This window comes from Fundulus heteroclitus, chromosome 17 (assembly GCF_011125445.2).
Source record: "Fundulus heteroclitus isolate FHET01 chromosome 17, MU-UCD_Fhet_4.1, whole genome shotgun sequence".
Classification (NCBI taxonomy): Eukaryota; Metazoa; Chordata; class Actinopteri; order Cyprinodontiformes; family Fundulidae; genus Fundulus; species Fundulus heteroclitus.
In genome coordinates this window covers 14,078,619-14,091,754 of record NC_046377.1, presented here as the reverse complement: position 1 = coordinate 14,091,754, position 13,136 = coordinate 14,078,619, and the positions used below count along the sequence as shown (strand labels likewise).

The 13,136-nt window shown below is 40.7% G+C and overlaps 1 protein-coding gene across 3 annotated transcripts in view; it reads right to left on the bottom strand.

The window, feature by feature from the left end:
- Positions 1-13,136, bottom strand: part of iqsec3a (IQ motif and Sec7 domain ArfGEF 3a) — a 137,242-nt gene that overhangs the window by 11,316 nt on the left and 112,790 nt on the right. For all 3 annotated transcript variants that reach the window (XM_036149021.1, XM_036149022.1, XM_036149020.1), the window contains 5 exons: positions 12,410-12,549; positions 8,487-8,612; positions 4,485-4,584; positions 1,862-2,020; positions 610-702 (listed from right to left, as the gene is read on the bottom strand). In XM_036149021.1, the coding sequence (XP_036004914.1) occupies positions 610-702; positions 1,862-2,020; positions 4,485-4,584; positions 8,487-8,612; positions 12,410-12,549 (618 nt within the window). The remainder of the gene's footprint in view (positions 1-609; positions 703-1,861; positions 2,021-4,484; positions 4,585-8,486; positions 8,613-12,409; positions 12,550-13,136) is intronic.

Genomic DNA, 13,136 nt, shown 5'->3' with positions numbered 1-13,136 from the left:
ACTACCTAATCAGACCCCTGAGTTGTCTACAAGACTGCCTGACTGTAATGTCAAAACTAGACGTGCAGTCATGTAAAGGCCCCCACATACTCGGGCGTAGATCACTTCACGGAGGTCCGCGCGCACTCGAAGCGGACTCTGCACGGAGTCCACGCATACAGGTACTTGTCAGACTATAAACTTCTCGGCTGCAAGAAGTCTTCACGTCAAACTCTTTTATATGTGACACCGAGCTTGATACACTGAGCTGCTCCAACCGACCACTGTTTTCTCATGACAGTGACGGATAGCTTTGTCTCTCAGGAGAGAGCTGTGTACGTGAAGGGGCAGAGCGACATTACACACTCGGGAAGAATATTTTGTCTGTCTTATAATCCAGTGCGCCTTATATGTGGACAAAGACGCACAAACACACCTTAATTCACTGTGCGCCTTATGGTCTGAAAAGATACGGTATATTTGGAGGTACAGTAAATTCTGAAGTTCTAAACAGAAAATAGATATGTCTGCATATCTAATGACAAATAGCCTATTTAGATATTGACACTGTATGCCTTCAGGTGATCAGTTCTTTTCAAAAGCATTCAGCTCTCTCTGGCACACACACACCTGATAAGGAGCCCTGTTTGCTGCGGAGCTCTAGCTTTGTCCCGTTGCTTTTGACTGAGAGGGTCTTGGCTCCTTGCTGCTTTTCCAGCTCCCCTGTAAAGAAGAAAAACAAAAACAATCCCCCTCATCAACACCTTGAGACTGATCCATAGGGAAGTAGACTGATGAATGGTGATGTAAAGAGCAAAAATATTTACTAGTTTACCCGTGTCTTTCAAAAGGCAACACATTTAAAGGTGTTTGTACACAAACACCATTACTCTCTCATTGCCTTTCCCTCCCACACTCGTATCTAAATTCAAAACCCAACTCTTCATCTTTTTAATTAAACTTCACACTCGATGATGACTGCTTGTTGTTTCCAATCATAGCGAGTAAATATTTTTGTTCCGATAGCGTGCAACATTCAAATTCTGTTTAAAAAAGATTAAAACTACCTTTGAGTTAGGTGCTTCTAATGATGACCATGAATTTGAGGAAAGTAGAAGCGAAACATGTTGAGTATTAAGTATATATCCTATATCCAGCTTAACTCTCCTCCTCGGTTCCGTCCTGGATTTTTCCTCTGAATCCAGAGAACCATTCAATAATTTACTTGTTTTAATAAATCTTCTCTTTGGTGTCTTTGTTGCCTGCACATTGATCTCAAACCAAACCAACATAGCATTTTCTTATTTAACTTCTGTCTGTCTTCACATCTTTTTCCCTCTTTACTCCCTGAGCTGCAGGCCCTCCCTCGCTGTGAAAGGTAAGGGACTTGCTTCAAATCCCAGTAGGGATGCTCTCATTGAAGCTCTCTGCCAGGACAGAGTTTCTTGATGTGAAGCTTTTCATACATGTCAAAGTGCAGGCAAGGTTAACTGTGCTATTGTCTGGAGACTTTCAGAAGCACATCACACCGCAAACCCCAGTTAACAGCTATATGACAGTCTGTTTGAGTTGTAAACTAATGTCCTCATGAATAAAAATCAAACGATTTCTTAATGCATGCCTCTTCTCTGATTTGCTTGTTGTTTGCAACAAAATTTGAAGAGTGTCACACACAAAAAAGGACTGCTTTGGTAATAATGTGGGAAAAAGTTGCAGGGCACATTACTATTAAAATAATGAGGATTATTCCTTGGAACAAGTAACAGCAAATTAATTACAAATACATACATCAGTAGCAGCAACTTAAAAAAAAAGACCATGAGATTTTTATTGTCGTTTTAATGGTGAACAACTGTCTCTGTGATAAACCAAACACACTCACACTCGATGCGAATCTGCTCCATCTCTGACACCTCTGCAATCGATTCCTTCAGGTCTTCGACAAACTTGAGCAGCTCCTCAGCACTTTGGGCACAAAAGTGGAGCACCTGCTTCTTTTCTGAACCGTACGGGGAGAGGATTGTGATTCCATGAGGGTAGTCTGTGGAGTTCAAAAGAGTTTGGATTGGTCTCAAAAGAGAGAAAACAATTATTGTGTTGCTGCAAATGTAAAAAATAACTTTTGAATCGTAGGGCTCCCACATACTTGAGCGTACTGTGCACATACTGTGAGCCGCATGGACTCCGCCCTGACTCTCCGCGGACGTTTTACCCTTTATGGTTGAGCGTATCTACTGCTCACATTTCTTGTGACAAATTCCTACAGTTCCCACACTTTATGCCAGTGTGACAAAGCAAAAGAAGGGATGGCAACATGTCTGATTAGCGAGTTGAGCACCTAAAGCCGTTTCTTTTCCAGCAGGCACCGACCGCACAACTGTCAGTGTGCACAGATGGGGACTGTGATGCTGGATGTCCTTCCGACTGCCTGCTTGAAACAGCACAGCATATTAAGCTGTGTCACATATAAAACAATTCGATTTGAAGACTTCTTGCCGCCGAGCAGTTTATAGTGTGACACCGTGTACCCGTACGTACAAACTGAGCTCTGCGCGCACCTGTCTGCTCAGAGTCTGCTCAGGCGGACTCTATATGCAAGTATGAGGGGGCCTTTAGACAAAGCTGAAATTTATAAATGTTTCTAAACTCTTCAGTTCAAAAAGTTTCACATGCTATGTTAATTTTACCTTAACATATTTTTTGTACAAATCATTGAGCCAAAGATATAAGCGGAGATTTGTAATAACGGAAAATTCATGCATTCTTTGTTCTACTGCTCATATCAGGACTATTTAGAAGACAAAATCAGTACATAAAGCTAAGGCTTCTAAACGATTTAATAGTTCATCACAAAATCTTGCAAAACAAACCCAATAGTTGACAAAATAAATAAATAAATTGCGTAAAGGAAATGAAAGAAAGTAAATTAGGTTTAAGGCTGGTTCACACAGCAGGATTTTGCCCCAATCTTCCCCTTGCGACAGACTCCGACTATCAGCGCGGCGCATAAGATGATTTTAAGAGATATTCCCTGCCGTGTGCTAAGAGTGATCTGATCCGCTCGGTAGAACGTTGGGACCGCTTCGACCTCAAATCGCGGTTATTCATCATATGCCCCGATATCCCATCGTGTGGGGTGTTTCCCGAGGATAGACAAGGATGCAGGCTGCGTGAACCAGCCTTTAGACCTCGTCCACACAAAATAACACAGCACCACTAAAAACCCTGTAGTAGGTAAGCCGGGCCCCTTGGTGGCACTGTGACACTGCTACATAAACACACACGCACAAAAAACACCAAGCAAGTACATTCGACTCATGGCAGGGGATCAGACACAAACATCTACAGATGGTCAAAGTGATCTTTATGTTGGCTGGCATGGGACACACAGTGCAGAGCGAGCTCGTTAGGAAGGAAGAGTCCGAGGACGCTACTAATAGCTACCACAAAGCCAATATTTGCCTTAGTATGAATGCAACACCGAACGCTGCCATTTTATGCAAGGGTTCGCTCATACTATTAGCTTTTTTTTCTTCCTTGGAATCACACATGATTGAACTACACACTCATAGTGGCAAACATGTTTTTCAGGTCAAGCAAAATTAAGAAATTTGCTAGTAATTTTGTATCGGGGGGGGGGTATTATATCTGTAATACCTGTTTATGTACAAGGTGGGGTTGGCATTGCAGCACCGGTAGTTTACATAGGAAGGTGGATAGAAAACAGTTTATAACATGATTAGGACTTTTTTTTTTTAGTACACTGTTTTATTTTTTTATTTACCTCAGAGGAGCAAATATTTGACCAAGTGTGTGTTTTGGCAAAAATACACATTAATAAACTTTTCCCTATCAGTGAGTCAAACGATTTTAGTGTTCATAAGAAGAAGAAGAAGATTTCCCTTTATAGTCCCACAGAGGGGAAATTTTGTCTATTTGTTGAACCCATCCTTGAGGGAGCAGTGAGCTGCCTACACTGAGTGACACCGGGGGAGCAATCTGGGTACAAGGGTCTTGCTCAGGGACCCATGGGGGCAGTCTGTAGGGATCAAACTGAATACTTGGAGCCTTTTCAGAAAGTAAACACACTGCTCAAACCACTTGAGCAGAATTTGTTGGCAGAGCTTTTGTCTGTCGGAAGGCACAGCTATTGATGTACGGATATATAGCAGCGTTTTTTTGTTTGTATTTATGTGAAACCTTTAAACAAAGTTTAATCTAAAGTTTCACTGTAAAATGTGTCCTTCCGTATGTCTGACGCTATCATGTGTCTAGGCTGAGTGAATCTTAAGTGTCATGAAGTAATTATTCAAGGGGAAGCACTCCAGGCCGATCTCAGAGCCTCTACTCTCTTGCTTTAATGTTACAGGGGGTTGCATGTCATGGCCTCAATTTTAAATGCCACTATTTGATCAGTTGGGAAACGAACATATTTGTAGAATTACATTTTCTACTGAAATTTCTACCAATTATTTCTAAGTGGCAAGTACATAATGGTCACTTACATTCGTTTTCAAAAAGATGGAACTGCATGCCAAGTAGGCCCAAAGCTTTGCAGAAAGTGTAGGCGGCAGAACTCTTCTTCTTTGGACAAAGCTTCAGAATCTGCAAGAAATAAGAAAAAAAAAACGCCCTAGAAACACAAACTATTCAGTCTTTTAAAACGCATTCAAAGGGAGGACAAGACAGTATTAATGTTCACTCTAACCTTCAAAGTGTCAGACCGAGCACCACTGCTTTCATTTGAAAGAAAAATAACTCAGCGGCAAACCTGCATCAGGATGTATTAGAGATGATGTGGAGCTTTTTCACTGAATGACCTTCCAAATAGAGAAAATTGAGGAAAATTGGTTTTACAATGATACAGTTTGGGATAATTTTTCCAGGCAAGTGGCATCAAACAGATGTATCACAATAGCACTTTAACACCCCTTGACATGTTAAAGCTCCTGGAACAAGAGACAAATTAAATATAAAGCCTCAGTCTGTCTTTTGATTTCTTTGGTAAGGTTTTTCAAGGTAGTTCTTTCCCTGTTTTCTGTTAGTTTCAGCTGCACAAAATTCAGCTTTGACGTTGGAGGCCAACTTGTTTCAGCACTTTCTTTAAATTGTCTATTCGACCTCCATTCCTGCAGTTTCAAGTTATTTTTAATGCTTCAGTGGTAAAAACTGGAGAAAAAGGGCTGCGCTGCTGCAGTGTGTCTCACTAAACTGATATCAGTGCTTGACATAATTATTAGTGTGGTTAAATGCTTTGGATAAATGATCCTCATGTGTCTCCTAATGAGAACATTAATTATACCCAACATTAAAAATATGATCGCTCAATGCTCTACAAAACTTTAAATCGCTTGAAACTCTATCACCGGCTTCTGAAACAGCTCTGTAGAGGACCGACCTTTTCTTCAGAGGCTGCACCACATTTGCCACTGCCTATTATTAGAAGGAATAGCTCAAGAGTTCTGCGCTATAAAACAAAATAACAGATGAGAAGCTTTCAGAGGAGGTGGTGCATTGCAGCTGTCACAGCGAAGGAAGCAGCTTTAATGCCTTCAACTGTGGGGTTGAGCTTTTGAGGGCAGAAAAGGGAAAACATAAGAAAACAAAGCAGTCATTTTAAATCTTTATTCAAGTTTTTTTTTATTTTATTAAAGTTTATATGCCTTTGCCCAGGCTCAAGTTAGGAATTGTTTCTGCAGCTAATGCAGATAATGTGTTAACTCTCAGGAGCAGGAACACAACTAAACCACATCTCAATAATTACACAGCAAAAATATCCTTTCGCACCTCAAAGTGTTCATCCCCTCATCCCTTATCCCTAACTCCCCCATCTCTACCTCCCTTGTCCTTACCCCTTCGTTCCTCATCCTCACCTCCCTAACCTTTGTGTCTTTCAACCCACCTCCTTCATGAGGGATAAAGGAGGTGGGTTCCTCTGTCATCTATAATGCCTTCCTCCTTACCTCATTCACCCATCCATCCATCCATCCATCCATCCATCCATCCATCCATCCATCCATCCATCCATCTTCTCCTTGGTGACAGTTTCTCGCTCATTCTAGGGGAATCCCAAGACATTACAAGGCAATTTGTGATATATATCACCTTGAAGTGTAATCTGGATCTGCCCCAGGATCTCCCCCCAGACTGGAAAAACTTTGGAGGAAGGTACTGAGGAGCAATCCTGATCAGATGCCAGAATCACCTGGACTGACGATAATGGAGCAGTGGCTCCATTAAAAGGACCCTTAAGATGACTGCACTCCACTCCCATCTCTAAGGCATGAGCGCAGCCGCCCTAGGGAAGAAGCTCATTTCCGCTGCTTTTATTTGTGATCTCATTCTTTCTGTCATGATCCATGTCTCATCTCCCTGTGCGAGTGTTAGAACATAGCAAGACTGGTAAATTGCGAGGTTTGTTTTGCGGCGCTTCTATTTTCTCACCGTGACAGATGCACATATTGCCGCGTATGGCTCCAAACTAGCCTGGGCAACCAGACTGACTTACGCTGCAGACACTGCTTATCAGTCTGTTAAGGGGCTGATAGAGCTCAACTTCAAAGACAGGACTAAGAGGGTCAGCGTCATCAGGTTAGCACCAATAGTATTACTACGGCTGTGACATAAAAAACACCAAGCGATGTGCGACTTTTGCTGCTTTTGTCAAAAAATATAAATGTCAGTTAAATGTTGTACTCACATGTACTTTGTTAATTTTCCAAGGCACCAAGCAACATAAATATCCATATGTATCTTGACTGTTATGGTTACAGGAAAGCGCTGCTGCATTATGGGTAATTCTGCTGGTGAGAGTGGCGCTTCATAAAGTCCCACCTCCAGCCATGTGATTGGTCCGGTCTGTTTTAGGCCGGAGCATATTGCGCCTTCCCAGACAGACTTACTGTGTAGGTCTGGCCAGGCTAGCTCCAAACCATCTATCCATCTTACCATCACTACTTCCTTACCCCTTTTTCCATAAAACCAACCTACAGATTTCCTCACTGCTCATTAATAACACATTCATCCTTCATGCCTTCCTCCTTCATGCTTTATCCTGACTTCCCTGATAGCTCACAAAAGGAGAATTTTCAGTAAAGCAGTTTGACGCCCTGGCCTTTTAGTAGTTATGCAAGACTGCTGTCCCTACTTACATGGGAAGCAGCGATGAGTTGGTCAAAAGGCAACTGAGCATCTCTGACCACGAAAGGCCAAAGCATTCTTAGTTTATGAAAGAAAGGTTGCACTGGTTCCAAACAATGTGTATTTAGAAAATGGTCCTAATATCAGTTTAAGTAGAAACCATCCAATCAAGTTTACGTCCACATATACGCCAAGAAAATGCTGTATCCTTGTAGATGTAGTAGGGGAATAATGAACGCATCATTGGATTTTTGTGTGGGTGTTTATTTTCAGGAAGATTTTTTTTTTCAGATAAAATGGCTAGCTTTACAGAAACGGGGATCAGACAGAGATGAGACTGTATTAATGTTATTGATCGACCTCGCTATCCATGATTAGTGCCACCCGTGGTGAAGATGTATAAAAGCAAATACAAGCAATTCATCTGATTTTGCTAAATCAAAATCATACCCTTAAAAAAGTGAAATAATATCTGTCGGATGCCATCTGCACCTAGGAAAAAGCATTATATCTCTGACCATCACAAATGTCAATTTGTGTAATTTGTTACAATCCACTGTGAGTATTTGCAGGTGGGTCTGGTATTACAGAGAGGATGAAAAGCCCATATTGTGATCTGTTAAGAACGATGAATGATCTGCGATACTGGAACCTTGCCAGGGTGCATGGCATCTTAAACCCTTCTAAATAATGGGACATATTAAATAAAATCAAGTGTTGTCCGATAGAAAACTGAAAACACGTTAACACTGGCTGTTCTTGAAGGATAATAATCTAAAATATACGGCCTAATCAAAACTGAGTTAGTTCACCAGATAACCTTCTTTCATTGCCATCTCAATAGGGTGATATTTAGAGAAGAGTGTATGAAACTGTACAGCCATCATACTCTTTCTATGCCCCAATATTGTGAAATATTACAAAAGACTAAATGCTGTTGTTTTTGCAAAACAGAGGGTAGAATGCTCTTAGAGCAGGGATGCCAGAAATTGTGGCACCAGTAACTTTGAAGAAAGCAACTCTTAATGTGAGATATCCTCCCCAACTAAATATATAGAATTAAATTGAAGGTGGCAGTTTTTAACAATTTTAGCATAGGATTATGCTACTACAAGAAAAAAAATAGCAAGAAATGATTAACCTTTTTAACAGCTTTAACGGGGAAGACAACAAATGTGCTGGGTCAGGTTTTTAGTTGTCCTTCCTTCAAGAAATTAGAAATAAGATGTCTTTCTGTTGTGCTTGTCAATTCAGAATATGAAATCATGTTTAACAATGACTTTATTTCTCTTTAGAATGAACCTGAGGAGCAGAATATGTTTAACCTGAAAGGCTGTAAGAAGGTTCTGGTGGGACAGTAATCTTACCACAATGAGATCATTGAAGAGGAAGACTTCTCTCTGGTGTGCTGCCTGTTTCTGTGCCTTGTTGACGTCTGTTACCTCAAAAAGTCGACTACAGCAGACTAATCTCCGGTGAGGGACAGAGAGAACCTGAGGAGGTGAAACAGACGTGTCGTTAAATGACTTGAGAGGGTTTCAAATGATTCGAACAAGCAGCTTAAGCAGCTCTAAATCAGACTTTCTTCTAACCGGATGTGTTATGCACCGTATTTTATCTGGTTTAAATTAAACTCCAGTGTGATGGACACAAAATGTAATCCCAGAGACACACGGGCATGTGGGAACAGACTGGTCACATATCCATCAGCTCCAAGACTCTCAAGAGCTCTTAAGTGAAAAATTATTTGCGGCATAAAACTAAAAAAAAAAAAATGCTTTCACACATGATGGCAATGAAGGATACAGAGCATGGGAGATGGACAATCACACTCTAAACTTGGCACTTTTTGCTGGCCAACTGGATAATAACCAGAAAGTTTGTCCAGCTGCAGATTTGGGTGCAGAAAGTGCCTGTCAAACTGTCAAGAAGTATAACTTTTACTGACGAGGAGCGGCTAAAAGGGTGTAGGCCGATAATCTCCTCGGGGCAAGGCAACTGTATGGACATTTTAGGCTCATCCTGGAGCTGCACCTGCAGTGACCGCTTCCAGGGTTTCTTCTGGGAGATGGATAGGGAGATGCTTGACAGCCTGTTAGCCTGACAGGGATTGCTGACTCAACGTTAATAACCGACAAAATGTAGTCCAATACGTATTTTAAATTAAATGTCTATTTACAGTCCGAGATTCTTTCACAAAACAAATGAGATCAGTAAGTGCATTTAATCTGGTGTATATTTTTTTTACCCTAGTTGCTGTTCCTTCTGGTCCTCAAGTGCCTCTCCCAGTTTAACCCGATTATGCCTCATGCCTTTGGAGCATGATCTAATCATGTTTTCACCCTCTTCACACTCTTCTCATCGCCTCTTCCCTCAGATCTCCTAACTGCAGGGTACACAGGCTCAAGCCCCAGCCTTTCATTACACTAATGCCAAAAACATGTAATAACCTCATTAGGCTGAAAGGCCTCTTGCTATCAGTCTAAAAGGAAAATTCCTGGCAAGGTCTCCCGGATAGGTATTATTGTTAGGCAGTATGGTGCTTTACATTGTTTTCAAAATATTTGACAAATAAAAATAATGGTTTTATGGTGTAGGCTTGATCTCACACCAGTCAGAGCAGGAATAAATCTTTGGCCTAGGCTAGCCTGACCAAGAGAGCTCAAATTGAAAATGCGGACAATACAAAATGCCATGAGTGGAGAAAGAACTACCATTGCACAACCCCCTGAACATACCATCACCAGAGTGACACATAGTGGTGGCAGTGTTATGCTATGGGGAAGCTTTTCTTCAGCAGGGATAGGGAAGCTGATCGGAGTTGAGTTGATGGAGAGATAGACTGAGATAAATAAAGTTGAATCCTGGAAGAAAACCTTTGAGAAGGTGAAAATGCTCTAATCTGGGACAAAGGTTCACTTTCCAACTGGACAATCACCCTAAACATATGGACAGAGCTAATATAGAATGCTTTAGATCAAATAATATTCACATGCTAGATAGGCTCAGATCTCACCTCTCACCTCTCTCTCTCTCTCTCTCTCTCTCTCTCTCTCTCTCTTCCCTTTTAGATGTAAAACTATTATTCAGATTCAGTTATGTATCATGAGTATTTTATCAGACACTCACGAAAGACACTTATTATAATAGATCTGACAATAAATTATGTTACAACTGTGCTAAAGAAGGACTCTCGCTCTTTTTATGGAAGGCTGCTCCCGTTGGTGAGAACATCCACTTCCTGTCACGACAATCCATCATTGTTTGGGTGAGACAGAGCTCCTTCTGTAATCCCATAGCTACTCATCTATCACTGAGAGACTAAAAAGACACAAGTCAAGAGGGTATGGGATAGACACATGCAATTCTTTAATGTCATTGTTTCAATGTCATTTGGAAAGTTAGGAAGTGGCTGAGATTAAATTTTGAGACTAATTAAAGCATGCATTCATGGCTTCATTCATCTATTACTGACCACATGACAGAATGGATGAAAAAGTAGGAGGAAACTTAAAACAAAGTGTGGTTGAAGCGGATGGTATGCCATTAGTTCCACAAGTTTTTAACTGCTCTGCCATCCATTTTCTCTGGACAGCAGCTAATGTGACATGTCTGAGGCACAGTAATGGACTTACTAAATTCCTCAGAGCCACGGGACCATGAAACCTCTATGAACATCCCAGAGAAATTTCATTTCTAGAATTGTTTTCTAATGGCAAGCTCTCATTTTTAGATGCAGCTTGCCTTGCACTATACAAAAATAGCCAGAAGGAATGAAAAACTGACACTTTTATTTACAGTATAATTCTTGCAAGAGGATGTAGGCGAATCTGCTGTGAACATAAGATTTAAACAAAATCCACAGATCTGATGTTTTTTTTTTAAAGAAGTTTGGCATAATCAGTTCACCCAGAAATTAAGATTCCAAGAGAAAATAGTATAGTATTAAAAAAAGGAAAGCCTTCTTGCCAGTGTCTCGTTATGTTTTCTGTCCATAAAATTGCTTTTTCAATCTCTGAAACAGTTTCTACACTATTTCTAAATGCTACAGTGTTATGTAACAATCTGTTAATATCACCAAATTAAAACAGATTTGTTTGCACAATGTCTGCGGAGAAATGGGTAGCACTACATAATAGAAAGGTTACTTCGGGAACTTGCTAGGTACGTTCAAGATATTACTAAGTACTCTACCATTATTTACTTGATGAGTTCATAATATACCCTGGTACTTGGTACCAGGCATTGTACATTTATCATTTTTTTAAGGAAAACGAGGAAAACGAGCAATAAGTTCAATGAAGGTTACAAGAAAGTAACTTGTAAGTTCTGGAAAGTCAAGAGGATTTTTTATTTTTGTAAATCTAATTATGTATTGTAATAAGATTATTGTAAAGCTGGGTTTATATCATAAAAATTTAAATTGGAGTTCAGGAACTTTTAATAAAAAGGCCTACATCATGCAAAAACAACTTTTCAAGCTTATAATTACATTAGGTTGCTATTCCTTCATCAAAATTGTGCCCAAAGTGATCTTTTGCTTGATTCACACATGTCTGAGTAATCCTCATAATGCTGCTCTCTGAGCAGCAGCCCATCCCGGCTTAGGAAAATGAGAGGCCATGACAGGTCTACGTAGAGCGGTCACTACCCAGCCCCCTCCAGGAAGTACCTGACTTGCCCGCGCCACCCTTGGGCAGTAAACAACACACCCAACGAGCAGTGATGTCATGCAGAGTGAATATTTTCTGCTCATAGTTGAGACAAGGTGGCTTATTTAGCACCTAATCTGCACAGCGACAGCATCTGCTCTTTTTTGATACCATGCTGCATTGACTCTCCGGTGACCCCACATGTCATGTGAAGGCAAGCGTCTTTCTTCCGAGGTAGAAAACTAGCGCCAGAAAATAACTACTATTTCATAACAACACAAACGATAATACCCTGTAGTGCCAAAGGCAATATATCATATGCATATAGGTGCTTGAAAAAACCCACAATATAAGCATAACGTAGAACCTTTAATGTTGCAACCCCCTTTTGGGTGCTGTTGTACGCCCCCTGCTGCCACTGCTCAGCAACAGGAACCTAGTATTATTTTAAACTGTTCAAGGGAGTCCAATGATAGCAATAGCTTATGATGTATATAGATGAAGAAATTACTTCTCTTAAGGGATGAGCTGTAGATGAAACATTTAATGAGTAATGAATGTGGTAAGTGATTATAATAAGGGCTTGAATCACAACTGGGTTCATTGGCATAAAAAACCCATGATTCTGTCATTCTTACCGTTTTCATGCCTACTATGGACTGCTCAACTTTGGAAACATAGGTGACATGATCTTCATTTGAGCGGAGCTCCCTCAGTTGTATTCTTTCATATATGCCAACCACCATGTCTCTGGGAATATCTGCTCCATCGTCGACACCTAAGATGGGAACAGGCATAAGAACACAATCTTTTACAAAATAGATCAAATACAAGCTGCCTTAATGAGAAATTGGATGATCTGGAAGCAGTGCAAAGATCTCCTTTTTCAATCCAACATTATACTGCTTGACTTTCTGTCTCTCATTGCATACGTTAGATAATAGTTAAGAGTAATTTATGAAGATGGCAATTGGCAAATAACACATCCAGATACGTTATTCTTGGAAGATTTGATGTCTAGAATGCATTGCAGCTCAAAGCCGGGGCAGTTTGACAGAGGTAAAGCTGCATGTCATTAGGCTTAAAGTGTGGCCTCAGAATGCTCCCCATTATATCAACACAGCTGTACTTCTCTGTGTGGCCCATTAGGTTTTTAATGGGGCAGGATTTTTCTGAAGAAAATGAAGCGCCACAACTGATGGGAATGTCAGTGAGTCATGCCGGGACACTGCTGAGACTTCGCTTCACATTGCGGGGTCGTGGGTGAAAAGGAGATGGCCACAGGGAAATGTGTGCCAAGTGTCAAATTAATGAGAAGCATTTCTTATCCAAATAATCTTTTTTTTTTGGCTTTTTCGCCAGTTC